The sequence below is a fragment of the Elephantulus edwardii genome, unplaced genomic scaffold (genome assembly GCF_000299155.1).
Source record: "Elephantulus edwardii isolate Elephantulus edwardi_28Jun2011 unplaced genomic scaffold, EleEdw1.0 scaffold00065, whole genome shotgun sequence".
Classification (NCBI taxonomy): domain Eukaryota; kingdom Metazoa; phylum Chordata; class Mammalia; order Macroscelidea; family Macroscelididae; genus Elephantulus; species Elephantulus edwardii.
Genome location: NW_006399815.1, coordinates 4,871,198 through 4,883,631, shown reverse-complemented (window position 1 = coordinate 4,883,631; position 12,434 = coordinate 4,871,198). Strand labels below are relative to the sequence as shown.

Genomic DNA, 12,434 nt, shown 5'->3' with positions numbered 1-12,434 from the left:
AGTTTTATAAGAAGGATGTAACCTTTGATTATACACCTAGATTTCAGACAATGTGTATACTCCTTTTATAGTAGATTTGGTTCGTATTAAGGGAGTGCTATGTTAGTTATCATTGAGTAATCAGATCAATTCCCTATGCCATGCATAGTTTATATCTTTGAACTTACAGTTTTCTACTACAAACATTTTAAAAAGTACCATTTCCTGGAATGAATTTATTCCCATGGAAAGGTTATATGTTATATGTTATAAGAATTTAGAATTATTGTAACTAAGATTATAGGAAAACATTTACCAAGTTTAATAGTTTGAAGTAGAAACTCAAATTTTTGTATTCCCCACTGCTGTTGAGTCTGTTCCAACTCATAGCAGGTTTACAAATCTTATTGCATTTTAATTCATTCGTAGACATTTTGGGTTATAGCATTAATTTAAATGGTTTATTGTAGTTAATTATAATGCCTAATCAGATCTTTACTGAATATCCTCTTTCCCTTCACCAATTGTGTAATAAGATATAGAGTAGGTGCAGATTGTTGGCCTGTGGTAAATTATTCCTGGATTCCACATTTGCAGACTTACTTCCTCTTTTAGTCCTCAAGTCTGTAGTCAATACTTGCACACTTTTGTGGTCATTTTGTAGATACAGACACGCTCAGAGCAACTACAGACTTGAGTCACCTGATGAGCGCATCCCCGCTGGCCTTGTACAAGTGGTGCTCACTCTTTGTATTTGTGATCTCATGATAAACAAGTGTTCTTTTCAGTTTACTTAGGGCCCTGATTTTCCCAGATCTGTGCTCCTTGTCGGTGATTTTAAAATGGCCCCAAGCACAGGACTGATGGACTGTTTAGTGACCCCAATTACCAAAAGGCTCTGATAATCCTTAAAGGGAGAAAAAAAAATATGCATGGATAAGCTTCATTCAGGCATGAGTTACACTGCTGTTGACTGTGATGTCACTGTTAATGGATCAACAGCATACATCAAATAAAATGTTTTGCTGGTTTTTTTATTGGTTTACATGTAATCATTCATATACATCATGTTTTGCACATATATTTTGTACAGTCATTTGTATATATTTTATGTAATTAATTACCATTAACCTATGCTTATATCACCCTGTCTTTTCAAGCCCCCATTAAACCTTTCCCTTTACTTCACACCCCCCCTCCACCCACTAACTCTGCTAGCCCAGTGAAGTTTTCCCCTTTTGCTGCCCTCCCCTTTTCCTTTTTTCAACCTCTATACACATCTTACTCAGTTACCTTCCTATTTTTACCATAGTAGCCTTATGCAATATTTGTCCTAATGTGACTGAGATATTTCACTCAATAAAATGCTCTCTACTCTCTTTCAAGTTATATTTTACAAAATTATTGCCCCTTCGTGCTGCATAGTATTATATTGTGTGAATGTACCACAGTGTCTCGATCCATTCCTTTGTTGAGGGGCATTAGACTGCTTCCATTTTCTTGTTCAAGTGAATAATGCTGCTATGAACTTAGGTATAGAAAAGAAGGTATTTTTAACTAGAATTACATATAAAGCAGCTTACATATTGATCAGTTGGTAAAAATATTATGACCAGAGGCTTTCCAAAGCCTGATGCTAAACTTCCCTTAGAAGCAATGACTCATTGTTCACTAGTTCAATATTCAAAGTCACATTATAAATAAAAACTACCAGGAATTATGGAATCACTTTAATATATTTTTTTTATTATTTTCCTTGTCTTCCCCCCCCTTGTCTTTCTAATAAGATATATTGACTGTGTGTGTATATTCTCAGATCATCGATGTCAACCATTCTCCAAGAGCCTTTGTTGTTTAAATATGGCTGGAAATGAGTACTAGAGAGAGTAAGAGACCAAAAACAAACAATTATTAAATAAATGATTGCCTCTGATCAAAATGAAGAAAAGAGTAATGTGATAAAATAGCTAGAAGTTGAAGAAGTTACCTCTAAGGAGGTGAAAGAGAAGTAGAGAACTGAACAGTGAGAAGTAATCAATAATTTGAGCATTTGGAAAATGTCATTCCAGGAATAGGGACAGCTTATATAATGGCCCTGTGTCACAAATGCACTTGGCAAATACTGAAGGCTCATACTAATGAAAACAAAATGGTAGGACTTGAAGTTATAAAGCCTAGTGGGCAGTTTATATCTTAGGTGCAGTGACAAGTGTCTTAGTTGTCTAGTACTGTTACCAAAAATCCACGTGAGTGATTTATCTGAACATTTATTTATTTTGTGACAGGTATGGAAGCTAAAGTCCTAATCACAGTTTTGGAAAATTACCACTTGAAAATTACCACATGAATCCTTCATGTACATATACCCCCCTCCTAGTTTCTGATGTCTGTGAGCAATCCTCCGCTGGTAGACAGATTACCTTGTGGCGTCATTTCATAGACACCACTCTGAACAGATTAGATTCAGGATCCACCTACTCTAATAATGATCTTCCAGCATAACAAAACCCCTATTCCAAACAGTGTCATATTCACATTCCAGGGGTTAGACTTCTACATTTCTTTGTAAGTTTGCAATTCAATCTGTGAAAAGAAGTCAGTGTACTATTTTAAGTACCCAACGATTTTATCTCATCCACATTTTACAAAGATATTGTGGAAAATGGGTTGTAGGGTTATGCAAGAAGCAGGAAGTCCAGGCTGAAGGCTTTCTAATGGTGTAGACAAAAGATTATGAGAATAAGTGATATAAGATGCCTTTTTGGAGTAGACTTGACAATACTGGACCTAGGGCGTGATTAAAATCAGGCTCCCTGGAGTCCATGTTGGTAAAATGCCTGTTCTCTATAGATGTCGAGCCTGTGTAGGTACTGACAAATTAGTAAATTCTCTTGATCGTAAAAGATTTTTTAAGCACTTTGGTAGTTTTGATTTTCGTATTATTATGGGAAAGTTAGCATAGTACTTCACTGATCTGTTGTTGAGCTCCCAAAATTATCAACTTTTAGTCTATTTTGTTTCATTTTTAATCCCTCATCTATTTCCCTTCCTCTTCAGTGCATCCTTTTGAAGCAAATTCCGAATATCATCTCATTACTATATAGTTCTAAGTGATTCAGTTTGCTTTAAAAATCAGAATATCCTTTTAAAAAAATACTAATTCCATAACATCCAATAATCAGTGTTCAGATTCCTCTAGTTGTCACAAAAACATTGTTTTAAAGATATCTTGGATAAAATCAGCATTTAAACAAGGTCCAGATGTTGCAACTAATGTATTTCTCAAATTTCTCTTAATCATTTTGCTCCATCCCCCTTTTTTTTTTTTGTATTTTTAAAGTGTTGCTATTTTATTTATTTTTTCTGTAGCTGATCCATCCCTTTTTTTGTTTTCCCTGCTAGTGTTTGAATTTCTTCAATATTTTGCTGATTTTATTATTTCTCTTGCTGAAAATGTTTCTCTAGTCTGTGCATTCCCTTTAAATAAGTCATTTGATCTCTGTCTAGGGACTTGCTCAGATTGAGATTTGGTTTTGTGACAGCAAATCCACTTCATATGTGAAGCTGTGTCCAGGTCGTCTCAGAGTTTATAAACATTCAAGTTGCCTTTTAATGTCATTCATATAAATGTATCCTTGCTTTGAAATGACCAAACTAACCCCTGTTGTTCATGTTATTATGTGCCAATAAGTTGGAACCAACTCATAGCTTGCCTTCCTTCCAGAGACTATAAATCCTTTCGGAGATTTTTTTCACTCTTCTCTACAGCCCCTGGTAGATTTGAACCACCAGTCTTTGGGTTGGCAGTACAGTGTCAGTTTGAGGTCTAAGGTGTGTCTGATTCAGGCCATCATCTTTCCGATTACTTGCTATGCATCTGTGAGCTGAACTATGAATAAGGATGGCAAAAGAATTGATGCCTTTGAGCTGTGGTTGTTGGAGAAGAGCATTGAACATCTCGTGGATGGCCAAGAGAAGAAACAAATATGTCTTGGAGAGGGTGCAGCCAAAGTGCTCTTTGGAGGCAAAGATGATAAGGCTTTGCCTCACATACTTTAGGCACATTACTAGGAGGGGTTATTCCTTGGTGAGGGACATGATGCTTGGAAGGATAGTCTGTCAATGAAGGAGAGGAAGACCCTTGACCCGGTGGACTGACACAGTGACTGCCACAATGGGATCTAGTGTGTCAGGAAGTGTGAGAAAGGCACAAGATAGGACAGGGTTCAGATCTGTGCATGGGGTCACAATGGGTCATAGTCAACTCAGTGTCACTTAACAACAACAGACTTTTGTGATCATAGCAGCCATCCAGAATCTTGACTTGAATTCATTGTTACCTTAGAGATGTGCCAAATAATAATATTCTAACCCCTTTCTTCTTCATTTATTAGTTAAATTACTTTCAAAAGGGGACAATTTCATTAACTTTTGAAAGCCTTATAGAAAAATGTTTTAAAATAGGCTGTTTATATCTCTGCAAATACTTGAAGTTAATATTCATGGTAAGTTTTCCTTTGATGCCTTTTTATTTTAAACATATAGGTGAAACAGAGTAGTCAGCTTGATGGGTTCTTAATGATTTTTTTTTAATTTTAAAGACAGTAACTACTCACTCTTCAAATGCATTTGCTAATTATTCTTTGTTGAGAAAATGCAGGCTGGTTGCTGGCCCACATAGTTCTTGCCTTCACTGCTTCCCATGTGTCTGCCTTTGAGCATCTATTCTGTTAAGTATCACTCTGTGGTTCCCAAGGACACCATCAGGGAAAAGGAACCTTTTCCAAAAAACAAAACAAACATAAAAAAAACCCAACTTTGAAAAAAAAAATTACATTGCACAAGAAGAAAACAAAACTTCTGTCCAAAATTTCGAGTTATTACCTACAGAGTCATTAAAGACACTGGACAGGATTCTACTTAAGAAAATTACCATTCTGAGGATTAAAAGCAGCTTTTGGAAATTAGAAGTGAAACTGAACAGAAATATCTAATAGGAATGTTATCAACAATAAAGTGGGACAAATTATGCAGAAGAATGCAAAGATTCTTATGAAAAGATGAATTAATAGAAAAAAAGAAAAGGCAGATCATTTTAAGCGGCCTGAAGAACAACTTATATTCATGCCAGAAACACAAATGGAAGAAATGTAGCAAGGAAATGATAGGCTACTCTGAAAGAATTGCTTAGGATTCAGATCGAAAGAGCGTACTGACTGACTTACTGCCATCGAGTCTGTTCCAACTCAAAGTGAGTCTCCTTCTGGTTTTCAAAGCAATGAATCACACAGGAAGAGACTGCCCATCTTTCTCTTGCAGAGCCTACGGCAGACTTGAACCACCAGCGATGCCCAGACTTTGAATTAGCAGCACAGCTCATCATGGACACCACCACCAGCATTCCTTGAATACCCAGTGTAGAGAATGAAATACTTCAATTCAGTACAACATGAAATCTAAGAACACTGGAGACAAGGATAAAACCCTGAAAGCCTCTAGAGAGGACAAACGGGTTTCATGTGAAGGCTTCAGACTCAGAATGGTGTTGGACCCTCACCTCAATATTACATACGCTAAAATACAATTGAGGAATAACTCCAGAGTTCTGGGGATTGTTCAGCTTAGAATTCTGTGCATGGTCAAGCTGTTAATTAGTGTGAGAATGGAATTGTCAGGATTTAAAAGTACAAAGTGATGGAAGAGGTGCTCTGCCAAGAGAAAGCGCAGTAGGGAATTGTGGTCTGCGGGCAGGAAGAACCGGATGACAGCTCTGCAGTGGGGCTGGAGAGTCATTGATTCAGATGAGAGGAGATCAGAAAGGGTTTGCTATGTTTAAACATCCTGCAGGAGCTGTACAACATGAGGAGAGCTCTTGGTTCAGTCAGTGATAAATACCCAAAGCAGTAAGCAATGAAAAAACAAAAGACTGTTATTAATAACAGGAAAAACAAATATTGGTAAGGAAATGCAAAGCAATTCTAGTAGATAAATTGATTCAGCTGTGAGTAGTATTTACAGAGTCAAAATAATGCAGAGCAGGCATACTGATCTCCCTAAAACTATATTCAGAGAAAGGTAGCTTTGGCACCTCTCGATGATATTTTTAGTCACTTCATATACCTGTTCTTCTGTTATCCATAGTGTTTTAGAAAGCCTATAATTTCAGGAGTGTATGGCCAGTCCTGCGTCTTAGTCTGGAAGCTTTGTCTTACACACTTCCAGTATGTTGTCAGAAGGGGTCAATCCTTGGAAAAGGATATCGTGTTGGAAAAGGTTGAGGGTCAGAGAATGAGAAGAAAACTTTCAATGAGATGATTGGCACTACATCAGTGGGCAAGAGCATGACAGAGATCGCGACGATGGTGCAGGACAGAGTCAGGTTCAGATCTGTTGTTCATAAGGATCTGACTCATAGTCAGCCAGGCAGCACCTAATGGCAACAAAGTGTTTGTGAAAATTGAACAGTGAATAAGGAAAGATAAAGAAGAATTGATATCTTTAAATCATGTTGTTGGTAAAACATATTGCATATGCCCCTGGACTGTCAAAAGAACAAACAAATCTGTCTTGGATGAAAAGCAGCAAAAATATTCCTTAGCAACCAAATGGAGAGACTTTTGTCTCACGTACTTTGGGCATGTTATCCTAGAGGGGCCAGTTCCTGGAGAAAGTATCTTAACTTGTTAATGTAGTTATTGTTATGTACCACAGAGTCAGAATCGACCCATACCTGACCCTCCAGCAGGCTTTCAGAAGCAGTAAATCACATGGGAGGAGATTGTCCATCTTTCTCCAACAGAGCAGCTGGTAGATTTGAACTGTATGCACACACAATAAATACTTTTCACACAAGCAGTCAGGAAATCAAAAGACAAATTGCACTGCAAAAATCTGTTGTCAGGGACCTCTCCAGTATACTGAAAAGCAATAATGTCAGTCTTGAGACTAAGGTGCACCTGATCCAGGCCATGGTCTTCACAATTACTTGCTATGTATATATAAGAGAGCTGGACAATAACTGAGGATGACAGAAGAATTTCTTTGAGTTGTAGTGCTGGAGAAGAAGAGTCTTGAACATACTGTGGGCCACCAAGAAAACAAATATGTCTGTCTTGGAGAGGATGAAACCAAGTTTCTCCTTGGAGGTTAAGATTTTTGGAGCTCTGTCTCACATACTTAGGACATGTGGCCAGGAGGGATTGGTCCTTGGAGAAGGACATCATGCTTGGATGGGTGGAGACCATGCTTGGATGTATGGAGGGACAGCAAAGAAGAAGATGACCCCGGATGAGATGGATTGACACAGTAATTGGGGCAATGATGATTAAGTGTGTCAGAGTCAGTGAGACCAGCTCAGGATAGGGCAGATTTCAGAGCTGCTGTACATTATTGGGTCACTATGAGTCACAGGCAAGTCGACGGCACGTAAAAACAACAACACCATGCCTTGAGGTTGCCAGTGCAACTCCTTAACAAGAGCTCCAGTGAAAAGAGAAAGACCTTCAATGAGATGAATTGGTAAAATGACTGCAATAGTGCATTTAAACACAACAGAGAGGGTTAGAATGGCACAGGATCTGGCAGGATTTCATTGTGTGGTACATGGGGTTACTGTGAGAACCAAATCAATGGCACCTAGCAACAGTAATGGTGAGAGAATATAAGTATGGGTGTATAGGTGAGGCTGTGGGTTGAAAGGGAGTTCAATCCTCCTATTCCATAGTATGAAGTCAATAAATTCTAGAGAAATTTGAAAAGTCAATAAGCAGCATTGCAAGCATCTTATTTAGAGAAATGGAAGTAGAATAATCAAAGAATTCGTTTAAAGGTTCTTCTGGGAAGTGAGGGAGTAATTGGAGTCCCTTTTTTATAATGAGCCTTCTAGAACTAGTTGGCCCTTTAATGGTTGTATATTTAAAACTTTCATTTAAAAAAACCAAAGTTGAATTTTAAAAAATTGATGTAAAGACTTGGAATGGCCTTGGCAGCTAAAGACAACGATTAGAGCGTATTTTATTTGAAGAGATCCTCATTATTCCCAGCCTTTCAGCAAGAACTAGGAGACAGCTTTCAGTTTAAGATTAAAAAATTCTTTCTGACCTTGTCACCTACCATATGCTGGGATGCCTTGGGAAGTAATGAACTCCTGTCACTGTAAATATCTAAGTAGAGACGGTCTGACCAGCTCTCCAAATGTGGCAAGATATTTTTACTATCCTGAAGTTGAGCCAGGAGACATCTAAGGTACTTTCCTATTTTAAACGTGGCATTTCAGGGATGGATAGTTGGTAAGATTATGTTACAGAAAGTATAACAGTAAAGAGGCTGACTACCCACTGACATCCAATCAATTCCAACTTAGAGCGATCCTGGAACTAACTGCCCTTTAGAGTTTCCAAGGCTGTCAGTCTGTATGGGTGCAGTCAGTGTCAGCATTCTCCTGTGGAGTGAATAGCGCATCCCAGTTGCTGACTTTTTAATTAGCCCAGCATTTAATCCGTTGTACCACCAGGGCTCCTTGAAAAGAGGCCAAGAGCTTTCAGACTCACTGCCTGCCTTCTTCCTCCCAGACACCATTCTGAGCCACTGTTTGCCTGACATTCATGACCCAGTCAGTAAAGCTACTGCCACAGGAAAGTGACCATTTCTCATTCCTGATGACACACATGCCCCAGTTCTTCCTCATCAATGTGGTCTACGCCCGGATCAGTGGACCTGGAGAACTGATGTGGTCCTTGAAACTCTGGTCTAGCCCAGACATGTTCCTTTCTGAAGTCTCTGAGGACTCTGGGTTGTCCTCAGATGTAGATGCCCTCTGAAAACCTGCCAGAGGGTCAGCTGTGGGTCAGTTCCAACTCGATGGTATACAACAACAACTAGCCTAAGTACCTCATGGCATAGTTATATACTTGGCTTCCAACTGGAGGTTGGCGGTTCAAAATGACTAGTTACTCTGAGGGAGAAAGATGTAGCAGTGTACTGCCATAAAGATCTACAGCCTTGGAAACCCTATGGGACAGTTCTGCTCTGTCCACAGGATCATTATAGTTTCTCAGAGTCAAACTCGACTTAACAGGTTCAGGTTGATTCCAGCCCATGGTAATCCCATATTTGTCAGACAGACTAGATGGTACTCCATAGGGATTCAGTGGCGTAAATGACAAAGTACCCCCTCTCCCTTTTTACTGTGGTAACTCTTAGATTTAAACTACAAACCTTCTAGTTACTAACTGGCTCATCTATGTGAGTCATCTAAGTCATGTATGTGGAGATTTCCACATATACCTCTAATGAACTAAGTAAATCTCTGAGTGGTCCTGTAAGACCAGCTCTGAGCCAAAAGTGAGTCAGTCTAGAAAAGCCTCAGCTACAGTGAGTCACCTAAACAAACTTGTCATCACTTTCTCCTCATCCCTTAATCCTTCCTCTCTGTTTAATTATACTTGGTCTGCCTTTCCAGAACCATGCCAGCACTATTTATCACCCAGTTTCCCTTCTTCAAATCACACCTCCCCGCCCCAGCACTTTTTAATTAAATTTTAGAACTCAGAAATAATAGAAATGCAAGGCATAAGGAATGCAGGGAGCAGTTTCTTCCATTTTAGCCATCTCTTCTTTTCATGGTGACTTTTTTGGGGGGTGGAGGGAGTTGTTTTGGGGTTTTTTTGTTGTTGTTGTTTTTATTTTACATTGGTTTGCATACAAAGTTCATATCCATTGTGTTTCACACCATCCTTCATTCACATTGCGTTTCATGCAGTCATTCTTATTCATTAGGTTTTATAAAATCAGTCACCATTAAACAGTACCCTTTATTACCCTGTCTTTTCAGATCACTGGATCTTTCTCATTTTCTTTATCCCTCCCCTCCATCCACTAGATTGTGGGACTCTGTGATTTCCACCCTGCCCACCCTCACCTCTCAATTCCCACCATTTTCCCCCTTGGATTTCCATGCACATTTTATTAGATATCCTGTTTTAACCATAATGATCCTATGCAATATTTATCATAAGACTTAGTTCACTCAATATAATGTCTTCCAGTCTCTCCCAAGTTACATAGTCATTTTCAAGCTCATTGCTCCTGAATGCTGCATAGTATTTCATCACTCACGGGGAGCTCTGGTGGCCTGGTGGCTAGAAGCTGACGGCTTGTGGCTCAAGGCTACCAGCTGCTTCATGGGAGAAGGATGGGTAATCTCCTCCTATACAGTTAACTGCCTCTGAAAACCCGCTAGTGAGTAAGCTGTGGGTTGATTCCAACATTGTGATACACGACAACAGTGATTTTTGTAAGAATTTGGTCAGAAAGCTGTCCCACTGCTAACTGCTGTATTGTCAGTCATTTTATTGCTATTATTTATGATTCATGTCTTATCTTCCCTCTAAGGAACTTCTTCAGGTAAATAAAGGAACCTTGAGCAGTTGTTTTATGTTCATTTGCTCCATGAATGTTAAGAATAATTGTTTGGGAAACATGTAAAATATTGCTAATCTGTATAAAGAGAGATGTGGAGACTCCCCCTGTGCTGTGTTCAACATTTTGTGCTCCATGGCTTTGTTCTGATTTTCTTTGCTTCTGGAGGCGAACCACTGATAGGTACATTCTCTGATAAGTAACCCGATTTTTACTTCATCAGTTGAATTCATGGTCTGCTCTGAAAATGAATATGCCTTAAATGGGAATTGAGTCAGAGATTTAAGCTTAAAGCCTCCTTTATTTAAAATCAGAAATTAATATTAGGATGAAGCTGCAGAGCGATTATTTGTATCTGCTAAAAATAACTTTTGTCTTTCCTCAGGAAATATTATGGAGAGAAGATTGGAATCTACTTTGCTTGGCTGGGCTATTATACTCAAATGCTGCTCCTGGCTGCCGTTGTAGGAGTGGCTTGCTTTCTTTATGGATATTTTAATCAAAACAACTGTACCTGGAGGTAACTTCTGCTTAATCCTTGATGTCGTGCAGAAAAGTTGATTAGAATTAAAATTCTTTTTCCGAGTCTTCAACTATTTTAGTAAAACAAGACTCACTGCAGAACACTTATTACTTTAGATGATTTGTCCCTTTTGTTATGAGTATAATAACTAAGTGAAACAGGGGAAAAAATGTCTTAGATAACCCAGCCCTGTCTCTGACAGGAATATTACTCTTAGGAAACATTCCAATGTTTTAAGACAATACTTTACCTGCAAAAGAAAGGAGGACCAGAGGGAGGTTTGTCCTTGAACTTCTGTGCCTGGAGGAATGCTTCTCTCAGCCCTAGAGATGTTCGCCAAGGCCAGCACTGTGATGCCTCAGGGTTGCCATTATAACTTTTTCTTCTGCTTTAGAGATAATATATTTTTTCATATGTAAAGAAATGCATATTAAAGCACTCAAGAGGACCATACTTATTTGATTTTTATTTTTATTTTCTTTTTTATTTTTTGTCTTGAAAATTAGCACTTAACAATACTTAAGGGAGAAAAATACTGAACAAGAAGTAAATAGTACTGGAAGTTGGAATTTAAATACCAGCACTTCTGTCTTAAGGAAAATATGAGAATACCATAGCACCCTGAATTTCACCATAATAACTTTTAATTTAGGGGCCGTGGTGGGATGATTGTAAGAAAGGGGGAGAAACCGATATATAAATGAAAGAAATAGAATGTAAATGAGGGACTGTATGGAACACAGTGTACATGCATGAAACGCAAGGTATATGAATGATAAAAATAATAATAAAAAATATAAAAATGGGGAACAACCCCATACTCACTGCACAAGGGGATTTCAATTCATAGTACCTGTCCATTGGGTTTCTGAGGCTGTCAAACGCAGTGGGAGGAGATTGTCCATCTTTCTCCCACAGAGCCACAGCCTTGGAAGCCCTATGCAGCAGTTCTTCTCTGTCCTTCAGGGTCACTCTGCAGAGTGGCAATAGGGATTTGTTTTAAGTCTATCTATTGCTCCCCCTCTGCTTCTGATAGTCTTGGTACCCCAGAAGGGATGTAACACCAAGTCACACATTTTTCTTTGGATCACCTGGCCATCTTCCAGGTGTGACAGCCAGATCAGAATTTCTGGGCACCAGACATGGGCTGAAGACCAAATTTTTCAAACCCTGTGCCTGCCTCCCAAGGCCTGATGCTTCCACTGCAGTGCCGATCTATCTGCATAATTATCTGGTGTATTTACAGAAGACTCTGAGCATTTTGTACCCGTTATGGCTTCGTAACTAGAACGCTGCAGATGGTCTTTGAAGTACTCTTCCTCTCATCCCTGAAAAAGAGTTTAGGGCCAAAAGCTGACTATTGAGACCTTTTGCCTCATTTGTCATTGTCTTCATTGTTTTGTTCCAGCCAAAAACTGCATTGCAAAAAATACACTTTCTCAAAAGCAAACAAACAAAACCAAAAGTTGCCATTTTTGTGAGGTTCTTAAGTAACCACTGTAATTGGTTGTAA

General features: G+C 38.8%; 1 protein-coding gene across 1 annotated transcript in view; it reads left to right on the top strand.

Moving 5' to 3' along the window:
• Positions 1-12,434, top strand: part of ANO6 (anoctamin 6) — a 158,765-nt gene that overhangs the window by 79,479 nt on the left and 66,852 nt on the right. Inside the window, exon 7 of the mRNA XM_006888231.1 lies at positions 10,784-10,918. Coding sequence (XP_006888293.1) covers positions 10,784-10,918 — 135 coding nt within the window. The remainder of the gene's footprint in view (positions 1-10,783; positions 10,919-12,434) is intronic.